Here is a 22,385-nt window from a genome sequence, read left to right on the forward strand (position 1 = left end):
GGAACCGTGGATATGTACACAGAACACCTCGGAACCAGGGAACACAAAATGGAGTCTCAGCTGGGGTTTAACTACTCTGCTGGTCATGTGCACAGCATATTCTTGCTACGTAACCAGCCTGGAGGGCTCACTGTTTACAAGCAGTGTTGACAAGCTGACACAGACTGTCCTCAGACTCCTTGGAGCCATGGTTCATGCCCTGACCAGGGATCTCTGCTGTAGAGGTAATTTAGCAAAAACAGTTGAGGCCAATTCCCTCTTAGCACACATACTATATAATTCACTTATTTACTGTGTTTATTTTCTATCATTTTCTTACTAGAGTATAAGCTCTATGATGGCAAAGATCTTTATCTTGTTCACTGATGTACATCAAGACCATTACCTGACACAGAACATTTTTATTATAATAAATAACTGATAGAGAAAGATCCAGGACCTAGAATACAAGTGTAGGAGTTAACCTCTTTGCTGAGAAGTTTTAAGCCTGGAACAAAGAAGGTTATACTTGGTATTAATATACATAAATTTGGGCTGGTAACTTCAATTCAAAAACCAAGAGACTAAACAGAAAAGTTCTGTTTCTCTAGAGCCCTTGAAGAAAGATCTCAGGTGTAGAAGTAGTAATAAGTAATTTTGATGTAAAGTTCAGTTTTGTACTTCTGGTGATGTTTGAGCTAAAGACGAGAAATGGGGACCTTCTGAAGAAGAGAAGGTGGGTAAAGGCTGTGAATGTAAGGAATAATTTTGAAAGAGACCTTTTTCCTCTTTTTATCTGTGGATGATAAGATTAGAAAGATTCATGTGTTTGAAGTTTCCCTATTTTTTTTCTTGTAGTGTGTTTTTTCCTGACATAATGGAATTATTGGGATAATAAGACAAGAATAAATAAGTGACTCTTTTCCTTAGTAATTATAAAATAATTGTTTTTGCATTTTATATTACTGTCTCATTATTTTTTTGGAAGGGACTGAGGTGAAGGTGGTAAGAAAATGCAAAGAAGAATGCTGAAGTGCCTCAGAAAAGAGTTATTTAGTACAGAGTCCTTTATTCAGTCTTTTAAAATTCAGCCCATTTTTTAAAACAGTTGTACAAAAAGAAATAAATACTGCCAAGTCACATGTAGGGCAAGAAAGACCTCTTTAATAAGTTTTTATTGTTGATGTTATGTAATATCAGAAATGTGTAAAAGGGTTGTTTTCCTGTCTTAAACAATTGCAGTACAGTATTATTAATTATTTCCTTTTTGCACAGCGTAAGTGTATGCAACCCAAAGATTTTATTCCCAAAACACCAGAAAATGATAAAAGACTTCAAAAGAAATTTGAGAAAATGGCAAATGAGCTACAAAGACAAAAAACAACTCTGGGTAAGCCAAGAAATATAACAACGCCGATCTTTGCGTTTGTTTTCCTATATCTTGTTTAATTTGCCTGAAGACTAGTGGCTTTCAGGATGAAATAGCTAATTGGGACTGTATTCGTTTTTGGTTAGGAAGTAGAAAACAAAATATAACTAGCCTACAAGAGATTCAACAAGCCATAATAAGGCCATATAATTGAGACCAGAGTCTTAATCATTCATTAAATTGTTGGAACTTAATTTTCAGGAATGATAATAGAAGAAAAATGATCTTTAATTAATAGGCCCTGTTGAAGTAAAATAAATCACTATTTGGTTTATTTTATATATAACTGTATTTTTACCTAATACTTGGACTTTTTGTTATGTTATCCAGAACAGGCAAATGTTAAATGACATCTTTCTTTCATGATTTAGAAAATATTTTAGAATGTCATGAAACTTTTAATGTATTTTGTATGTTTTTATTTCTTTTTTTTACCTTCTTCACTGTCATCTAAATTCTGTATTTGAGACTAATCCTGATGTGTCAGTGATACAAATATGCAATTTTCCTAACTATAAAATGCATAATAAAGAAATAGGAAGCACTAATTCCTGCAGTTTTCCCCTTTAGTTTATATTCCTATGCCACAAATTCTCTATTTGTATTTTTTAATTACTCAAATAAGATTAAATTTTGTGTTAAGTCTGTTGATGAGGCAACAAAATTGAATAGAACATTTAGCCTGCACACTGCCATCAGATGAGTTTCCATAACATTACCTGTATCATTTATTTTCTTGCTCAGTCATCAAGTTTCTTCTATTGGTATTTTGGTCCTTCCTTAAGAAACCAGTACTATCTGATCTACCTCACTACTTAAGTCAGAAACATGGAATTACCATTGACATCTCTATTGTTGGTCTAACGTTTTAGGTCCTGCTTCTGAAGTAATAAATTGAATCATTGTTTCTTTTTCTCTGTTCTCTTGTTCCCAGCCTGTGTCACCTTTTTGCCTGTATCATTGCAGCGATTTCTTGACTGGCTCTTTGCATACACTCTTGTGCCTTTACAATCTGTTTCCCACATTTCGGTCAGAATGATATAAATTTGAAGTCTAATGGACACACACCCCCAATTCTGTGTTGAAAATTCTTGAGGACCTCTTATATTTAACCTGACAACCTATTAGATCCTGTATGATCCTCCTCCAGCCTCAAAACAGTGTTGCACCACTCCTGTCATTCTTTATACTTTTGCCACTTAGACCTTCTTTCCTATTATCAGTGATACATAATGTATTTGAAAAGAATTTGAGAAAATGTTAATGATAACTACATAGATGAAATTGTCTTAATAGAAATTGCCTTGTAAAAACTACAAATAGGGATATCTGATGTATATTTGGATGTTGTTGGAGTCCAGTGAGAGTTGTTCAAACTTAAAAGTTGCAGAAGAAAAGATACTGCATAATTTGGGGTAAGGGTGGGAGGGTGTCAAAGTCATTTTTGGGCATATGCAAGCTATTGGTTCTAGGAAAATGCACGTATCTTTGCCCACACACAGTTTACTCCATAATTTCATGATTCAGGGACATTGGCATACACACCCTGAATATTACTTCATGCCTTCAAGTTCATTTGTGGGTCTGGTGTATCTATAGGGGGTAGGGTTTAGTGGTGGTGATTACTGAACCTAGGGTAAGGAACCATATTGCATTCTGGCCTTAGTTTCTTACTAATTGTGTGATTTTAGCGAAGTCATTCAAGTACTATGTCTCAGTTTATTCATCTTTAAATGAGAGTACTGATTCCTAATGCATTGAGTTGACAGAAGATTAACTAAGATAAACATGTATTGTGCTTAGCACAATACCTGGCATGTAGTAAGCTCAGTATATGTTACCTAGCAGTTGTATTGGTATTGTTACTGATCTTGGTGGTGGTGATGGTTTCTAGTACAATGTTAGTAGTAGATAATGATGTTGAAAGACAAGTAGAAAACTATAAGGGGAAATATTGATAGATTGTATTGTTGGCATGAATGCATTTTTGAGCTTAAAATTCTGTTTTTATTTCCAGATAATGATATACCTGTTCTTTTATTTGAATCTAATGGTTCATTAATGTATAGTCCAACAAATAAAATCATTAGTAGTCATCACAGTGCAATGGAGAAGAGATTACAGGAGATGAAGGAGAAAAGGGAAAATCTTTCCCCTACATGTAAGTGATTATAGATTATAAAAGTAAATATTAAACAAATGGTTAAATTGTAAGAGAAAGTATTTTTTCTTGATTTAGATGTTTTACTTACTGTTTCCTGTGATCTTTTCAGGGCAGATTTAGTTATTTGTTTAGAAAATCTTATGTTTCATTAAGATTTGTTTTTTATATGGAGGTATAATTTCTTTTTTACTAAATTGGATTATTTTAAATCATAAATACTTTTTATTAAATTAGAAAATAATATGTTTTTTCAGTTTCTTTTTTTTACTTAAGAGTGTCTAGAGGTTTTTTTTTACTTAGGTGTGGATCTACCTCTTTTGTTTTTTTAAATATATACTACAGCTTATTATTGGATCATCTATCTGTTGATGGGTTTGTGGGGGTTTTTTCCCTATTTTTCTCTGTTGAAAATGGTGCTACATTTTTATTCTTTTAACCATATTGTAGGATGTTTTGTTTTATTTAACCATTTTCCTGTTTATAAACATAAGGCTTTTAACCATGATTCTTTATTATTATAATCTGTGTTGTAGTAGACATACTTTATGTGAATTATTGTTATTCTGTATTTTGTGTATTTCTGTAATATTAGTTCAAATAGGAAGAATTTTAAATTTTGGGTTGATATTGTCAAATTTCTCTTCCAAAAATTAGGACCAATTTACAAGACTATCAAAGCATTTGAAGAAAGCATTTATGACCTTCTTTGTTAAATTGGTGATATCCTGGATGTTTTCTGTGAAACCTATAGGGTTCCTTAATCACAACACTGTTGACATTTAGGGCACATAATTCTTTGCTGTAGGGACTGGTCTGTGTATTGTAGGATGTTTAGCAGTATCCCTGACCTCTACACACAATACACCAATACCCCTCCCTCACCCAGCTGGACAACCGAAAATGTCGCCAGACGTTGCCACATGTCCCCTGGAGGCCAATATTGCCCCTAATTGAGAAACACTGCTTAATTATAGAGGTATCTATTATAACTATCCTTGAAGAAAAAGCCATGATTATCAAACAGTAAGACTAAAAATATTTGTCTTCTTTGAGCTCCTACCCACAGACAAACAAATTGACTTTTTAAGTCCCCTTCTAAGTTTTATGATTCCATAATTAAATGCTTTTAAAAATAAAGTGATTTATATAGATGATTTTTATGGTTCTCATCTGTAATAGATTTGAGTAATGATTTTTTGTGCTTATTGTTTTACAGTTAGTCTGGAATAGCCATTATGAAGAATGAGTTGATATGTGAATGATAACATAATGGTAGAATTAATGGATTTAATAATGGCTTCTATAAAAAATGTTTAAGTTATATCTAATGAAATGTTTTAATTATGTTTTCAGCTTCCCAAATGATTGAAAAGATTCATGATACTCCAGCTAACTCTCTGTGTGAAGCACCTTTGGACATTTCATGTGACACTTCTTATTCAAGTAAAATTATTATTTTCTTTGCCATAATATATTTGAGTTTTAAGAATATTATGATTTTCTCATTTAAAATTGCATATACACATTTCAGATGAGTAAAACAATTAATTAAAATCTAGAACTCATGAATGTTTTCCTGCTAGTGAATTAAAATTAGGCATGAGAAATATGAGTTAAACCTCCTTTTTGGTTCCTATGGTTTTTCTCCCAGGCATTTACTTTGATGGCACAGAATCAATTGTTCATTTTTTAAAACAAACTTCTTATGATCTTCTGTGAATTAATCTGTATGCACTGACAACAGTAAGAGAGCTAAGGAAAATTTTTTTCACCAAAGGAGTTGTGAACATATGGAACAGGTTATAAATTGGGTCAGTGAAGTATGTAAAGGTCATTTATAAATTTAAGAGAGAAACAGAGGATTTCTAGTTAGAAGCAGAAAAACTGGTGTTAAGAATTAATAAAAGTAGACATATATCATACATGTATTGTTTTTAAATGTGGGGCCCTTGTTTCACTTTGGATAATAATTTTTCACATTTATAACTTTTATTTGGTTTAACAGATTTCTTATAATTTTCTCATTTAGTCCATGGGAGCACCCAAATTAAGCAGCAGTAACCCCTAAAAGAATTATGTTCATAAGTGGGTAAAATGATATGTAGTATCTTATTATGAAAACCATACTAATGACAAATCAAAATTATATCAAAATATTAGAAGCTTAAACTAAAACTTCTTTCCATGCATGGTTTATTCTTACAATCTCTTTGGTGTTTTGTGTGTGTGTGTGTGTGTTTTTTTAATTATTTACCATTTATCTTTAAAAAAAAAAAAACACCATGTTTTTTATATGTAATACTTTCATTTCCTTTAAGTTGGAAACAGGTGATAATTATTTCTAACCTTTAGTGCATTTTTACTGTATTCTAATTTTTTTGTTTATAGTATCTCATTTAATTGTCCCATTACTCTATGAAGTGCCTACTCTTGTTATCCCCATTTTGCAGCTAGAATACTGAGACAGAGACGTTAAACAACCTATACAAGGTCACACAATTACAAAGTACAACTTTAGTAATTTCAGGCAGAAAGTTCTAATTTAACACATGTTGCTTATAGTATTCTGTAAGTACTATGAAGTTAAAGTTGTTCATTCACTGTGCCCATCTTGAGGGTGCCACAACTGGACTAGAGATTTCAGATCCCAAAATGAGCACCAAGTAGTTTCTATTCTCTGGTAGCTTATAGTCTAGTAATAGAGACTGATATAGATATAACCACAGAATAATGTGATATATACCTTTATAAATGTAGGCAAAATACTGTGTAAAAGAGGGCATGTCTAATTTGACCAGGTGAACTTAGTTGGAGGATTCACAGATGCTGACAGCTGAGATGGATTTTGGCTGATGAGTGATATTTACCCAGATTAAAGAGGGGAGGAAAGGCAAGGCCGGGAGGTGTAGAAGTGGAGTTTTCAGGAACTATGTAACAGCTTTGCATTAGTCTGAAAAAAATGTATAAGTTATATGGGAAATCAAAATAATAAGATCTAAATACCAGATAGTTCATTACTAAATATAGGTATAATAATATGAGGACTTCAATAGGAGACAGGACATAAAGGTGAGCTATATTTTTGAGAAATGTTTCATGGAAGACTAGAACTTGACCTAGACCTTAAAGCAGTAGTTCTTAACTTGAGAATTTTTTACCTCCTTCAGAATTTGTTGACGAGCTTTGGGTACTCTGCCTGAAAAAAGTGCACATGCATATGAATATCCAAAGAATTTGCCAGAAATTTTAGAGGTCCATTAGCCACCACCTACCCCCAACACTAATGTCCAGTTTCCCTAGTTAAAATCCTCGCTTAAAGGTGTCCTTAAATGGGAATGAGAAGAACCAGGATGTGGTTAATACTCTTCTTGTCTAATAGCTTTACTTAAAAATTAATGCTTTATTGGTCAATTTAAATATATTTTATGATAATTTAAACCATTCTTAAAAGTTAATTCTTTATTAATATTTTCCAGATGAATCCTTTACTGATATTTTACATTCATCTTTTGATGATGTTTATGGAAACTCTGGATGTAGAAATGAAGAAATGAAATTGGGAGAATTCAATAAAGAAATTAAAAATATTTGTATTTCTTCACCTGTATTGAAAACAAGTAGTACTCATTCTTCAGCGTCTTACAATTACCTTAGTGAACCAACTCCTCAGAAATCCATGATTAATATTTCAGAGGAAAATATAAATGAGCAAAGAGATATTACAGGTGAAATGGTCATTGCTGACAAAAAACAAACTGAAGGAATATCTGAGAAAATGTTTGATGAGAGATATATTTTGTCTCCTACTTTATCTACAGCAAAAAAACACCCTTTCCTAAATTCAGTTCCCAAAGATTTGTCGGCAAAGAGAAAAAGAATGTCAGAGTGCTTATATTCATCTTCAAAAGAAAAATTACCAAAAAAAAGTTCCAGTGTGAAATCTCCCATGCCAAAATTGCAGCTTTTTACATTGGTAAACAACCCACAGTTCATGACCAAGCCTGTTAGAGAAACTCCTGATTGTGGGGAGTCCTCATATGATGATTATTTTTCACCTGATAATCTTAAGGAAAGGAATCATTCTGAATTACCATCTGCCTCAAGCCCTGTTCGGTTCAACTGCAGAAGAAGTCTTTCTAAGAGTGAGAGAATGAGTGCATTGGAAATGTCTGATTTTTCCAGTATTGGTAAAAAATCCAAATTGGTTAAAATAACTGAATTAGCATCAAAAACTAGTTCTAGTCTTGAGAAACCTACAAATTATGAAGGAAATACAACTTTACATTGCTTGACTCCTACAGAATTGTCTGCAGCTGAAGCACCTCCAGTGTATTGTATACAGGCTAATTCTCAGAGAAGAGAAGACACATACCCAAAACTTGTTCTTCCAAAAGAATGCCTAGAGAAAGAACACCATGGTACTTTAAGTCCTTTGAAAGGAAACACTAGAGAAAATAAAGAATTGATTGATGTTAAAAGCATGCAGAAAGAAGATACCATTTCTGAAGGTCGAATGCAAAATGATTACAAACTAAATTTTGTAGATGATTGTAATGAGGGAAAATCCACAGAAGAAAGAGAAAACTTATCCAGAAAATACAGTGAAAGTATGTGAATCTTCTCCAAATACCCGTGTTATAGGAATATATAATAGTACATCCATATTTTAAATGTAACAACTTTTTCATAATTTAAAGTTATTTCTCTTTTTGTTCTTTTTAAAAATGTGTGTTTGATATTGCCCAATGATAAATTCAGAATAAGTAATACCTAGTATGGATAATTTAGGAGAGCACATACTTTTCCTTGTTCTGTTATATGTCACTGTAACATGATTGTTGTGTGAGGAGGCATACTTAATAGTTATTTTAAATCTAAGTTTGTAACGATGAGACAGTTCATTTTAGAAAGAAAATTAAGGTGACATGAGACATTGATTCTGTCTAGAAAGAGGTGTGAAAAATAAATTTGGAAATATCCATTTTTTAAGAAACTTTGTGATATTAGCTATTTAAAAATATGCACTTAACATGTTTTTGCTCAGGTAAGAAGTTCATTGTCATGGGCTTTGTTTTCTATTTATTTTGCCTCAGTCATATTTAAAACAGAATTATTCTTATCTGTAATTTAATTGTAACCACAGTAATGAATTATGTCGTGAACAACATAGGACTGAAATTTCTAGCAAAAATATCAACAATAAAAAACATTGTGCCCTTTCTGGTTATAAGTACAAATAGGTCAATCAAAATTGAGGAAATCCTGACTTTTGACCATCTTTACTCTTCCAGTGGTTTTAACCACCTCTTTCAAGATACAGAAGTTATGGAAGTTGAAATAATCACAGGTGTATTGCATATCTTTTCTACAAGTATAAACTCCCTTAGATCTCACAAAAACAAGATATTTTTTATGTATTTTTAACCTACTCTTTATTACTTGGTTTTCCATACATATATTAAAATTGGCAAAATACTATATTAGGCTTAGTATGTTTTTTCAATATATTTATTTTAAAATCATGTCAACTATAAAGTTAGTATGAAACAGTAGAAGTATAGAATTTTTTTTGATAGGTAAGCATGTGCTGTTCTTAAAATTTGCATTCTTATTATTATTTTGGTTTCTATCTTGTGTATTTTTTAAATTTTTGAAAAATATTTGATGACATGAAGGTATAAATTAAGTGGGAAAGCACTGAATTTCAGCCAGTATGGTGTACCTTAAAATCCCACCGTTAAAATAAAAAAAGTGCAGTCTTCCTTGGAAGCAGATATATTATTTGTTCAAGGACTTATCCTCAAAATCTATAGCCTCTCAGGGTCTTGGGATAAATTAAAAGAGGAAAAGAGACAGGCTCTGGTTAACTCACTGAAACATAAAGAGATTTTTAAGATTTCATTGATCCTAGGATATGTGCCATTGCACAGTGGTATACAGATAAGATGCTGATGTAACATTTTCTATACCCTGATATAATGATATCTATAAATACTAGTCACCTGTCTTATTTCAAGTCATTCTGAAGAAGCAAAAAAAATCATTGAATTTTAGGACAGGGAAAGATTTTAAATATTGTCTAGCCTAAATAAAATCCCTTTGTTTTATAGTGATTTATTTAAGACCCATTGATGTTTTAAATCATCCGTAGTAAGTTCAGCTGAAACTCTGGTATATCAGTTCTCTTTGGAACTCTACCATAGATAAAACCATGTAGCCCTCAGTTTAATTTGGAAATTCCATACATACTGAATTTGTGGGGCAATAAAAACTATTTCTGTACATTGAACTAAACCTCTCCCAATATTTTATGTTGAAAATAAAAGTCTGGTTTCAATTTCTGTTTTTTACTCCCTTTTACTTGCTGTTGCTATCTTAATGTGTAGTAAAGGATGCAAGAACAAGTTACAAAGAGGTTCAGTAATAAGCTTTAAAAGAACAGGAACTGAGAGACTTAATTATTTTTAAATAATCTTGGAAATCATATTAGCCAATAATTTTTACTTTCAATTTTCTCTAATTTTATACCTCCTCCTCCTCTTTTTTGATTAACTTATGTAATAGCTATTTATTATGCACCTTTTATGTCCCAGACATTTTTCTAATTTTTGGGGAGATAGAAGTGAATACAGCAAAGTATGCCTCTCTCATAAAGGTTTATTGTAGTGAGGAAGATAGACAATAAACATATAATGTCAGCTAATGAGTAAGGAGTGAGATGAAGAAAAATCACGTGGGACATAAAGCGATGGCAGTTAGTTAGATTAGGCGGTCATTAAAAGCTCTGAGGAGATGATATTTGATCATAGTCCTGAATGAAGTATAGGTAGCCTTGTAAGTGTCTGGTGGAGTCGTGTTCTCATGAGAAAACAGCAAATACAAATATTATGAAGTAGAAAAATATTGCAGCAAAGAAGGAGGCCAGGGTAGCAGCAGCTCAATGAGCTGAAGGAAGACTGGTAGAAAATGAGATTAGAAAGGTAGCCAGAAGTGATCAGTAGGACCTTCACTCCATCATAACGGCTTGGAGCTTTTTATTTAGATTTTGTTTTAAAGTGTGATGAGACACCATTGGAGGTTTTTAAACAGGGAAATAGCAAGATTTGATGTAAATGTAACACTGGATATTTTATGGAGAATTAACTGTGGTTTAGAGTGATTGTTTGCTAGAACCTGTTACTGAAAAATTTAATGTGTTTCCTTCCAGACATTTTCTGTATGTATATATGTATGTGTACCAACATGCAAATGCAGACATAATTTTTGGGGAATTTTGGCATACATACTATATATTATTGCTTTTAAATTTCATCAAACCTCCCCCCCCCCTTCTTTTCACTTGAAGAGATATTTCCATGTTAGTGTCAGTAGATCAACTTCACTTTAAAAACTATATATCAGTGGTCAGTAAAATTTTCCTGTAAAATGCCAGATAATAAATAATTTGGGCTTTGTGGGCCAAGAGCCACAATGAAGGTATGTAAAGTACTTATGGAGTTACGTAAGGTATGTAGGTAATTATATAACAATATAATTAACAATAGGTAATTATATAACAATAACAAATTTTCACAAAATTTTTGATACAATTCAAAATATAAAAATTGAGTACACTTTTCATACTATTGATCTGTTAATGAGTGGAATCAAATTCTTTTTGGGGAAGAATAACTTCTCACTTTAGAAGTAAATAACACTTTTAATTGGTGTTCAAATTGATTGCAAATGTTTATTAATGCTGAGGTGCAATTGCACAGATAGGTACTGGCAGATACTGAAGTCAGTCTGCAGTCGTGATTTTCATTGAGCATGATCTTTGCTTGAAAGACCTTTATGGAATTTTATTAGATTTTTCTCTTGATATTTGCCTTTCTGCATACCACAGATTAATCATTTCTAGTTGAAAGTTAGGTGAGCTCCAGTTAATTGTGCAGTTAAATAGATTTTGAAATATCAAAATTTCCTTTGTACTTGGATCAGGGTCTGAAAAACATTGCTAGGATTGTAGTTTGAGCTCAGAAAAGATCCAAAGCAAATGTTTGTTGGACTGGTGATCCTTACTTCTTGCTTTAACTTTTGACTGAACTGGAAGTGTATAAAGTATTTTGACATTACTTCATTGTCACAATGACTTCTCTCCCACCCCTGACACTGCTGACAATAGTTCTTCAGACTACCACCTGAAGTAAGTCTAATTTTAATTACCAGGTAGATTAAGCCTATTTGTTATCCTGAATGGTCTCAGGGTTTGACCCCTAGTTGCTTCTTAATAATGAAAAGGAACCAAAGTCCCTCTGGTTCCACGTGGTCACCAGCAAGAGCAAAAGCAAATTGTAGGTAATTGTCACCAGTTATTAGAGATTGATGATGGCTATTTGCTCTTCTATAAGCTCTATATACCAGATTTTATTGAAAGCAAGTCTGAGACACATTGGCAAGCAGATGGGGAAAATTTCACAAAACAGACCTGTATGCAGAAATCCCAGTTATCTGTCCTTTCAGATTACCTCTCCATACCTTATCTAAAAGATTTACTAGAAACAGACAATATTCTCGTAGTAAATTTCTTTAAACTTCTGGGCATCAGATTACCAGTTATGCTTTGATCCTGTAAATATTACCATGGAACCACTTAAGAATCAAGCCTTTTATTTCCCAAGGGATACAAGCTATAGCTTGTGCTAGATTTGTAGGTCCTGTTCACGTGTGGGTGGGGACACCCCTATAATATTTTAACCACTCCATTTTCCTGAATCCCGACTTTAACCCATAAGAAGCTATTTCTGGTGTCTTAATGCTGATTAGTAAGAGTCATTTCATCAGCTATTGCTCATTTGGTTGCCCCTGTAGTGTACTGTTTCTGTTACCGTGTTAGCTGACTAGTCCTGTAATGTGTAATCTTAATGAGGACAAACTAATGCACATTTACTATCATACAGTTTATGCTAAAGTGTTTTAAACTGCATTACAGACATCATGAACATTTTTATTTTGTCTTACTTTATCAATCCCTGTGATAAAAATTACAAGTGAAGATTGTGCTGACATCATTGGGTTGGTGGTCACTGCCTGGAGCGCTGGTTTTGGAAGGATTAAGGGCAGCACCCTGGCTTTAAAGGAAAAAGGGACGTAATAGTGTCTTTTTTTGGACATGAACACTATATTTCATTATGGGGTTTATCTGGATTTTATTTAATTGATGGAAAATTAGAGGCAAAAATGCTATAGTAGTTTTCTGTAAAAGGTGCATATGTCTACGTATTTCCTCATAATTCACAATCCTAAAGCAGAGAAGTACTTTTATAATTTCATAATTATTTTACAGCCATATAAGAAAGCTTGACACACTAATTGATGTATTGGATACATCTCATGGGAATTATCAGGAGGTAAACCATTTTAAAAATTGATTTAATTAAAAACATTTTGTATATGCTTTGTAAGAACAACCCACCCAATTATAGGATTCAATGTAATAAGTCTAAATATTTCCTCATTGAAGAGTGTGAGTGAATATTTTAGCAACTAAATAGATATGTACGGTAAATTCTTTGTATCTTTTTTCCCCCTCCCTGCCTCTCTTTAAATCTTTTAAATTGAATAATTATTGTACTTGTGACCATTCAGATAATACACAGTATATTAAGTTTCTTACAACCTCTTCCCCAGAACTTCCCATCCCACTCTGGAGGTAAGCAGTCTTTACAGCTCCTTGTATGTCTTTAGCATGAAGGCTGACATAGGTGTTAAAAGCCTAATGATTATTTGACTGATTGACTTTTTCATTCATTTTTTTTAATGCCCCCCTCCCCCACCCCCGCAGTTGTCTGCTATCTGTGTCCATTCACTGTGTGTTCTTCTGTAACCACTTCTATCCTTACCAGGGGCACCGGGAATTTGTGTCCCTTTTTGGTGCATCATCTTGCTATGTCAGCTCTCCGTGTGTGCGACACCATTCTTGGTAAGGCTGCACTTTCCCGCTGGGCGGCTCTCCTTACGGGGCGCACTCCTTGAACGTGGGGCTCCTCTACGCGGGGGACACCCCTGTGTGGCACAGCACTCCTTGTGTGCATCAGCACTGTGCATGGGCCAGCTCCACAAAGGTCAAGGAAGCCTGGGGTCTGAACCTTGGACCTCCCATGTGGTAGGCGGACGCCCTATCCATTGGGCCAAGTCTGCTTCCCTCATTCATTTTTAATTATATGTTTTCTGCACCTACTATGTCCAAGGTACAGGCATAAACACAATGGGAGATAAGGTTACTATAAAAGCTCTATTCAATTCCGTTAAGGAATTTAGACAAGTAAGGAAGATATAATCAAGATAATCCATATACAGATATCCGGGAATTCAAAAGGAAGAGAGTACTCCCAGTGGAAATGTTTATATAATTTTAAAATGAACTAACATTTAAAATCCATAATTTAGTTATCTCTACAATGATTTTTAGGAGAAAATTACACATCATTTGTTGAAGATCATTATTAGATTCTTTTGTTCATGGTTAATAAAGTAAACTTGATATTTTATCATATAAATATGATAAAACTGCTGTTTATTGATAAGTCCTAGAAGTTTAGAACTGTGAGTAATTTGCAGATATCTCAAAAGTATATATTTAATAAGAGTTTTTCCTAGGTGTCTTTTAAGGCTCTTTACAATCTCAAAATTCTGCATTCTACATTATTTTCAAATAATTCACTCAGATTTTGGGTGCTCAGAAGAAATTTTCCATTGGAATATGTTCAGATATAGTGTTTGCTTTTTTATGTTAAAATTTAAATTAACCTACAGAAGTCTTTTTAACCCGGGATATATTTTAGCTGATCTTGCAGCATGCCTAGTACATATGCATATGAATTGTTTAAATGTAGTATTAGCATTAGTTTTATTAGTCTTAATTCTGTGTTTTGGAAGTAGGAAATTAGAGTATGCAGTAGGATAAATACTAGAAACAAGAGTTTATTATGCTTTTGCCCAGGCAGTTTTTCTTAAGATTTTTTTCAATATCCATTTCCTCATCCTTCTCCCTTTTCTAGAAGAGGGAGAACAGGTACAGGGTGGATTTCATGTTACTTGAAATTTCTATAAGACGTTAAAAATAGATGTCCATTAATTGTTTGGATATATCAAGCTGTACCTCACCTAAGAGGTCTGGACAGGAGACAGATTTGGGACTCTTTGAGTGACATATGATGAAATCACCTTTGGACAACATGAAGTGGTTTCATGACAGTCTATGAAACAGCAAAATTTAAGGAGCAAACAGAAAGGAGAGTCATCTGACAGGTGGGAGGGGTGCCAGGAGATGGGGAGTGAACATTTGTTTACTGGATACTGCAAGCAAGGGATAAAATCTGACTGCTGTCTCCATAAAGTGTATCCAGAATTACTTTGCACTTTCAACTGCTTTTGGTTTACTGACAAAGTTCTTAAAGAAGACACATTAGGCAATTACTGTAGTAGGTGGGATTGTGACACTTAACCATAACTAAAGAAAGCATCTGCTTATTTTATGACTAAATGACTTGTGAAGTTGTGAAAATGTCTTTAGCAATATCAGTTTTTCCTACCTGGAAATAGAAAAGTACAAGAACTGAGGCAAGTGGCTGATTTATATCCTTTTTCGACAGTACAGTAGGAAGCTGAAAGCTTGTTCACAGTTCTATAATGAGAACATTGAATCCTAAATTAAATATTATGCCTCTGCTTTGCTTATTTTGATGTACTCTTACTTTAAGTAGGTATTTGTATATAAAAAGGAAAATAAATACAAAGTGGGTACAGTCAACATTACTTCTAATTTTATTATTGAATCTTAAAGATGAGAAAGATTGCATTCATGCCCTGCCGTAATGGTTTTCAAAAGTGATCATTGAATGTAGTAGAATGTGCATATGTATTATACATAGTCATATATATATATATATATATATATTCTTCCAAATGAATTAAAGCGAGAAGCTTTTCATAGCTAGATTTTCAAACAAAATATCAATTGCAGAATACTCCTTAACAGTCTACTCACCCATCTGCTAGTTGCTGTTTGTGGATTTGGGCAGTCACCCTCCTTCTGAGGTAGGAATGGAAGAGAAGCTAAATATAAATAGAAGTCAAATATATTTAGAATGGAAGAGAAGTGAAATATAAGTAAAATATAAAAGATTCACGAAGAAAGTTGGTAACTGAGGGTTAGGGTCAGCATTTGGTTGGATTAAGTCTCTAAAAGAATTCACTATTAGGATTTATAAGCAGAGTTTGGGTTCATGTTTCAAAGCTTGACCTTAAAACATTGATAGGGCCTAGGTTGCAAATAATTAGTTTGCATTCAAGAAAATTTAACCATTGTTATTTTGCCTTTTTGTCTTGCTTACCTGAAACACTGTTGTTGAAAGAAGTTTAAAAAATTTCCAAACAGATGCTCAAAACTTAATATACCTGTATTACAGCATCCTATTTATTTGAAATATTTATAAAGCAGTCCTTCTCAGGTCTTAATTTTTAATTTCTGATGGCACAAATTATTTTTGCCTTGTATCATATTTATATCTGCATCGTCTATTGGTTGTAAGATCCTTAATAGGACAGTATCTCATGTAACTTTGTCATCTCTGGTAAGTAACCAGCAGTCATTAAATATTTGTTGGATATGCAAATTGATGAGTGAGTGGAATTATATTGGAAATGAAAAACACCATATAAGGCAGTGGGAGTAGATGAGTCAACTCAAAGTAAAAGTGTCACACTTCATTGTCAGTTCTTCAGGCTTTCTACATAGTTTAACATCTAATGAAACCATGTTTCACTTGATGGGTATGTTCTTGTTGGTTTGTGTCTTCATGATGAGAAGCTGACCTTGTAAAAATTTGGGGGAAAAGAACCATACATTTATTATATGTCAATTGAAACATGAAACGTTGTCTTGAAAACTCTTCCTTAGGAAAACTCAAAATTATCCAAAAGCTAAGATTACTTATTTTCCCTAATGTGTAACTGCCTTTCTGATGAGCTGGTTTTTGAAGTTTAAATAGGAAAGTACAGATACACATTTTCTTGCATTACCAAATGGATAAATGTAATCCTGTAGTGCTAGTGCATTGTAACCTGACAGACAAAATTGTGGAATAAACAAAGTTTTAAATCTCAAAGAGTTACAGGTATGCAATGTTTATTTAAAGGGCTGATAAGTTCATATAACGTTTTGCATAAGTAAGTAATTTTTGCTTTTCTCCAAGTGCATTAGATCTGGTCCTAATTAATCATCATTCCACTTGGGTTTTAGGTGTTAAAAATGGACAAACAAGGCATAATGTTTTAGATGGCTCGTGTGAAAGCGTTAAGGAACTCATCAAACCTCACAAGGAATTAAAGAAAAGAGGAAAAGTCAAAAAGGTTGGTACTCTTTTATGAAAATATTATTATAAACTTTCAAATGCTACTACATCAAAACGTTCTGCTCTGGGTTTATGAAAGATAAACTTCTCTATCAAACTTGGACTTTATTTTTAAAAATCAATTTGGGTGAATGGTGGAAAACTCTGGTAATAAAACTGCAAACCCTGGTCACATTCAGGACACAGTGTTACTATGGCTAGAACGAGCTTTCTCATATTACTTTGCCAGTGCATTTCTGGCTTGTAAAAGTGCCCACAGCTTCTCTTGAGCAGAGAATTTTGGTTGTGCCAGCATTTGTTGTGTAGTTTTATAAATTGAATAAACATTCACTAGGGAGGAGGTTAAGAACCCAAACATTTTTTGCTTGTGAATTAATCTAGGTTTGAACTCAAGCCATCAGAGTGAAAGGTTTGCCTGCTAATACTGTGTAATACCTACTCCTTTGTGCTTTGAAACCATAATTCTTTCTCTAAAACTGTATCATTCCCATCACAATGTAGGTTTAAATGAATAATATAATGATGATTTAAATTTTTTTAGACTTGTGTATCTACTATTATTGCTTAAATTTAAAATTAGTCATCAAACTTTGTCTTGTTCCTCAGTTTTATGAGGCCAACAAAGTATAATGTAGTGAAACCTGAATTCAAACTGATAAGGAAAAACAATACTGAAAACAAGTAACATATTAAAAAATAGCAATCATAATAAATAGAGTCTACATTGGGATATCCAACTCTGATATTTGTTCACGAACAAATGAATGGCTGTATTCTGAAGAAGAAAAATTGATTCCTTTTAATGGTTAAAAGAAGTTTAAAATCACACAGATTCCATGAAAGTCTGTTGTAGCTTTTAGAAACTTAGATTTCTTTACCAATGTTTTCTGGTTTGTCTCAAAAATGGGGTGACAGCTAAAAATAGAAAGGAACCTCATTTTAGGTAGAGCAACAGATGTGCAGAGAAAGAAAATTTCAAGGTACCGTAATTATTTATTGTTGAATTACTTGCTACTCTCCATAAAAGCACTCCTAAAAATGGTTCTGTGTGATCAAAAAGTATGAAGATTAACTGTCTCATTTGCCCACTATTAAAGTTAATATTTCAGATATTTGACATTGTCTACATTCTTTTTTATTATAATCTATTATCTAATGGGCTGGGTTTGTAGAAGAGCACAGATCCAATAAACGTATCCTGGATGGGAATATTGTTCCTTCTTTTATATTAAACATTTTACCTTAAATGACACATGAAATGGGAGACTAATATTGTTTGATTCATTTCCCAACATTATTCTATAGATCAGTTGATAAATTTTACATTAATGTAAGTTGGTATTACTGCCATTGAATATTAATAAAAAATAGGTAGTCAAAGAAGAAAACAAAATACAAAACAACATATGCACACGTATATATATATCTGTCTTCAACAAATATGCTCAGGAACAAAAATATTTTGATAAATTTTATTACCTGATTTGCTCGAATTTGTTTTAATTTTGTTTTGAAAATCTTCTAAATGAATTAGTAAACTTTTCTGTCCTCATAATTTAGAATAATTGAATATTAGTACTGAAAAGGATCTATCACTTCTAGTTCTATATGAAAGAATCACCTTGAGAACTTTTTAAATATGCAGGTTCTCTGGCCCTTTTTCAGACTCTGAATCAGCATCTCTTAATGTTATTTATGCATAATCAGTGAAGGAGCTGCCTACCAGCTTTTGAAACCACAGAGCTAGTTCAATTTCCTTATTTAACAGGGAGTAAGCCAACTCTCAGAGAAGAGAAATACTTATCATATCTTGCAAATAGTAGAAGGAATAAGAATCTAGATTTCCTAGATTCCTTCATGTCTTTCACATGACATTCTTCTTTGTCCATTTCTTATTCCACTTCACCACCACACAGCCTTTTCTCTAATTTATCGAGAACTTCTAATGCTTTCAAAGGTAGTGGTTCCTAAACTGTGTTGCACATTGAAATCACCTTGACAGTCTTTAAAATGTCTGATCCCTGGAGTTACACTCCTAGACATTCGGATATAATTAATATGGGTGCAACCTAGGCATTAGGAGTTTTTAAAACTCCTGAGGTGACTCTAATGTGAAGCAAATATTGGAAACCGCTGCCTTTGGGACTTCATCTAGATAGATTGGACAAAGAATTTATCCTGAAAGAGATTGTTTTTCCCTACTCTTTTCTCACTTAAACTTACTTCATTGTTTAAACTCTTTTTTTCAATTAGACAAAAGTATATGGCCTAAGTAAGTGGTTTAGAAGTATAAATTTAGAGAGCAATACAGAGGTCAATTTTCCTGGTTTATCATTGAACAAGTTAGAATGAAAAGTGATAAAAATTACTTAAAATGTAATTTTACTATCTTAAGAAACAACTTCTCAGCAGTTTGAAGTTCTTGAATGTGGGGGTGGGAAGAGTTTTATATTGATGTTTTATGTTATAATGAGTCAACAAAAACTCTGTTTTTACATGCCTAGTATTACATGGAGTTGTAGAAGAAATGAACTTGTGAATTACATAGTAGTTTCTGGTCTATAGCATATAGTATATTAGACTTGAGGGCTATTATAGCATCTCATTTGCCACCTACTTTCCCCACTGAAACTGAAGTTTCATCTGCTTGTTTTTGTTTCTTATTAGATTTCAAGGCAATCTGTGTTAAACTGAAATTTTAGACTTTTTAATATAGTTATGTTTTTATGTATGTATATTAGAGTATTTGATTCAATTAAGCATAGAATTTTTACTATTTCCTAAAAATATCTTATAATTCAATTTAATGTTGAAAAAAGAAAGTCTGTAGGAAATATCTTTCATCAGCTAATTATTGTAACACATGCTTCTACTGAAATGGAAAACCCTGATGTCCAGAGTATAGAATTGACATTTTTAGATTTTCATATAAGAGCTTGTTTAAGTGCTGTTTCTTTGATTATGAAAATGGTTTGAAACTCATACCTGTCTCATGGTCCTAATGATCTTTTTTTTTTTTTTAATCTTCAACTTGAAGTACCATCTATAGTTAACATCATATCTGGGAAGCCCTGCAGAATAAGCCTGATGAGAGTTTTTTATATGAAATTACCCTAAATTAAGTGAGATATAATGGTGCAAAGTACAGGAATCAAAGTCAGGATGATGGGAGTGCTTGGACTTGTGGAAAGAGTAGCACAGTCTTGTTAGAAGGTGCGGCCTGGGGATGGATGCAGTATCTTAAAAGAAAGCTAAAGGATGACTAAGCAGCTTCTGAGTATGGATATTTCTCATTTTTCTTTTTCATCATTGAGTTTTCTACTGTTTTACTGAGATTCATATACCTAAATATAATGTTCACTGTTCACCTGTTTGTAGGGCTTCTTGAATCTAGGTTTCATGTCTGTTTTGAGAAATTCTCAGCTTTTTTCCCATCAATATTCCTTCTGCCATATGGTCTTACTCTTCTTCTTCTGGCCATTCAATTTTATATGTTAGTCTTTTGTCTTCTACATCCCATGTTTCATGATTTTTCTATATTTCTATCATTTTGCATGGTCTTTTTTCATTCTGGTTATTTTCTATTAACTTCTTTTCCATTTCACTACTCACTATTTGTCTATTCTTAAACCTGCAAGTTTATAGTATTTTAAAATTTCATTTATTCTGTTTTTAAGTTTTTGAAATTTTATTTGACTTTTATAATTATTTCTAGTTCTCTATCAAAATTCTTAATCTTGTCCTTTATTTGTTTGAACATGTTTAGCATTTTTATTTTTAAATCTGTACCTAATTCCATTTTATGGCTCCCCTGTAGTTTCTGTTTTTACTATATGTTGTTTCTCTTACTTTTCAATCATGTATTCTTCTAATGAGCCTGGTTACTTTTATGAAAGATAAGATTGAAAAAAATAATAATTAGAAGCCTAGCATTATCAGCCTTTGGAAAGGATTTACTTATGCTTGCTGGGAAGCTGAAACATGCGGTAGGAATTCTGGATCTTCTAAATTCTCCAATCAAAACTAAGGTGATATGAACCTTGACTTCTCTGTGAGGCTAATATACCCAGGGGCATGTTGCTTGTTCACCCTGGAGGGTTTCTGCCTTCTTTATAATCCATTGTCTTAACTTGTCACGGGTCTTCCAATGTCTGTTTTGTGAATCTGTGTGTGTGTTTGTGTCTGTCTAGCTTTTCTAATTGTTCACCATGTGTAGGTTGTTGCAAATTATTTATTCCATCTTTACTGGAAGAAATTGGTAAATTTTAATGACCATTAAAAAACAAAGTTAGCATTTTTGTATAAATCCTTTTCTTAGAAAAGAACAATGAAAAACCAAGTGCGCAGAAAGGATGTTTAAGAAAAACTTGGAAGTCATTGGTTGCAAAAGATACACTAAACAGCTAAAATGATACTAATTCAACTTTATTAAAGAATGAAATCAAATATAATTCAATAAAGAATTATAGAATCTCAGAGCTAAAATTTCCATTAGAAAGGATTTGGTTTAGTAACCAAAGTTGGTCGGAAATATTACTGTAAAGCAGTGGGAAACCATCTTTCTTACATTTATTATTTTAAAAATATGTTTAAAAAATTTATTGAATTTTTTTTTATTTTGAGGATTCACTTTAGAAATTACTTTTTTTTTAGGGATTTATTTATTTATATTTATTACCCCCCCCACCCCACCCCCAGTTGTCTGCTCTCTGTGTCCATTTGCTGTGTGTTCTTCTGTGACCGCTTTTATTCTTAGTAGCAGCACCGGGAATCTGTGTTTCCTTTCGTTGCATCATCTTGTGTCAGCTCTCCATATGTGCGGCACCATTCTTGGGCAGGCTGCACTTTCTTTCACGCTGGGTAGCTCTCCTTCTGGGGTGCACTCCTTGCGCGTGGGGCTCCCCTATGCACGGGACACCCCTGTGTAGCACAGCACTCCTTGCGCGCATCAGCACTGCACATGGGCCAGCTCCACATGAGTCAAGGAGGCCCAGGGTCTGAACCTTGGACCTCCCATGTGGTAGGCAGACGCCTTTTCCATTGGGCCAAGTCCGCTTCCCAGAAATTTCCTCACCTCCATAATATAGGCTTATAATATGTGGGACATTGGACAGTGAGTTGTACATCTTTTCAGATGGAGAAATGTAAAATGTTACCATGACAAATTTTAACTTACCTTTTTCACTTGCTTAGACGTAGCACCAATAAATACTAATTGTAAGCTTAATGCTAGTTCTGTGGTAAAATATATGAAAATGTGTTGCAAAATATGATTATTATCCTTAGCAAAATTCTTCTTTTAAGGTAAGTCATCAACTAGAGAACTTTTCATACGTGTCTATGCTTTTAAATTTCATTTTGGACATCTGTGCCAAGCAAGATTGTTCTGTGAGAGGGCTGGCTGTGGGTGAGAGCATGA

The 22,385-nt window shown here is 33.1% G+C and overlaps 1 protein-coding gene across 6 annotated transcripts in view; it reads left to right on the forward strand.

Moving 5' to 3' along the window:
* Positions 1 to 22,385, forward strand: part of MCPH1 (microcephalin 1) — a 268,454-nt gene that overhangs the window by 38,191 nt on the left and 207,878 nt on the right. For all 6 annotated transcript variants that reach the window (XM_004472356.5, XM_058288019.2, XM_023582753.3 and 3 more), the window contains exons 5-9: positions 1,255 to 1,369; positions 3,426 to 3,569; positions 4,926 to 5,015; positions 7,049 to 8,179; positions 16,855 to 16,964. In XM_004472356.5, coding sequence (XP_004472413.2) covers positions 1,255 to 1,369; positions 3,426 to 3,569; positions 4,926 to 5,015; positions 7,049 to 8,179; positions 16,855 to 16,964 — 1,590 coding nt within the window. The remainder of the gene's footprint in view (positions 1 to 1,254; positions 1,370 to 3,425; positions 3,570 to 4,925; positions 5,016 to 7,048; positions 8,180 to 16,854; positions 16,965 to 22,385) is intronic.

The sequence above is a fragment of the Dasypus novemcinctus genome, chromosome 25 (genome assembly GCF_030445035.2).
Source record: "Dasypus novemcinctus isolate mDasNov1 chromosome 25, mDasNov1.1.hap2, whole genome shotgun sequence".
Classification (NCBI taxonomy): domain Eukaryota; kingdom Metazoa; phylum Chordata; class Mammalia; order Cingulata; family Dasypodidae; genus Dasypus; species Dasypus novemcinctus.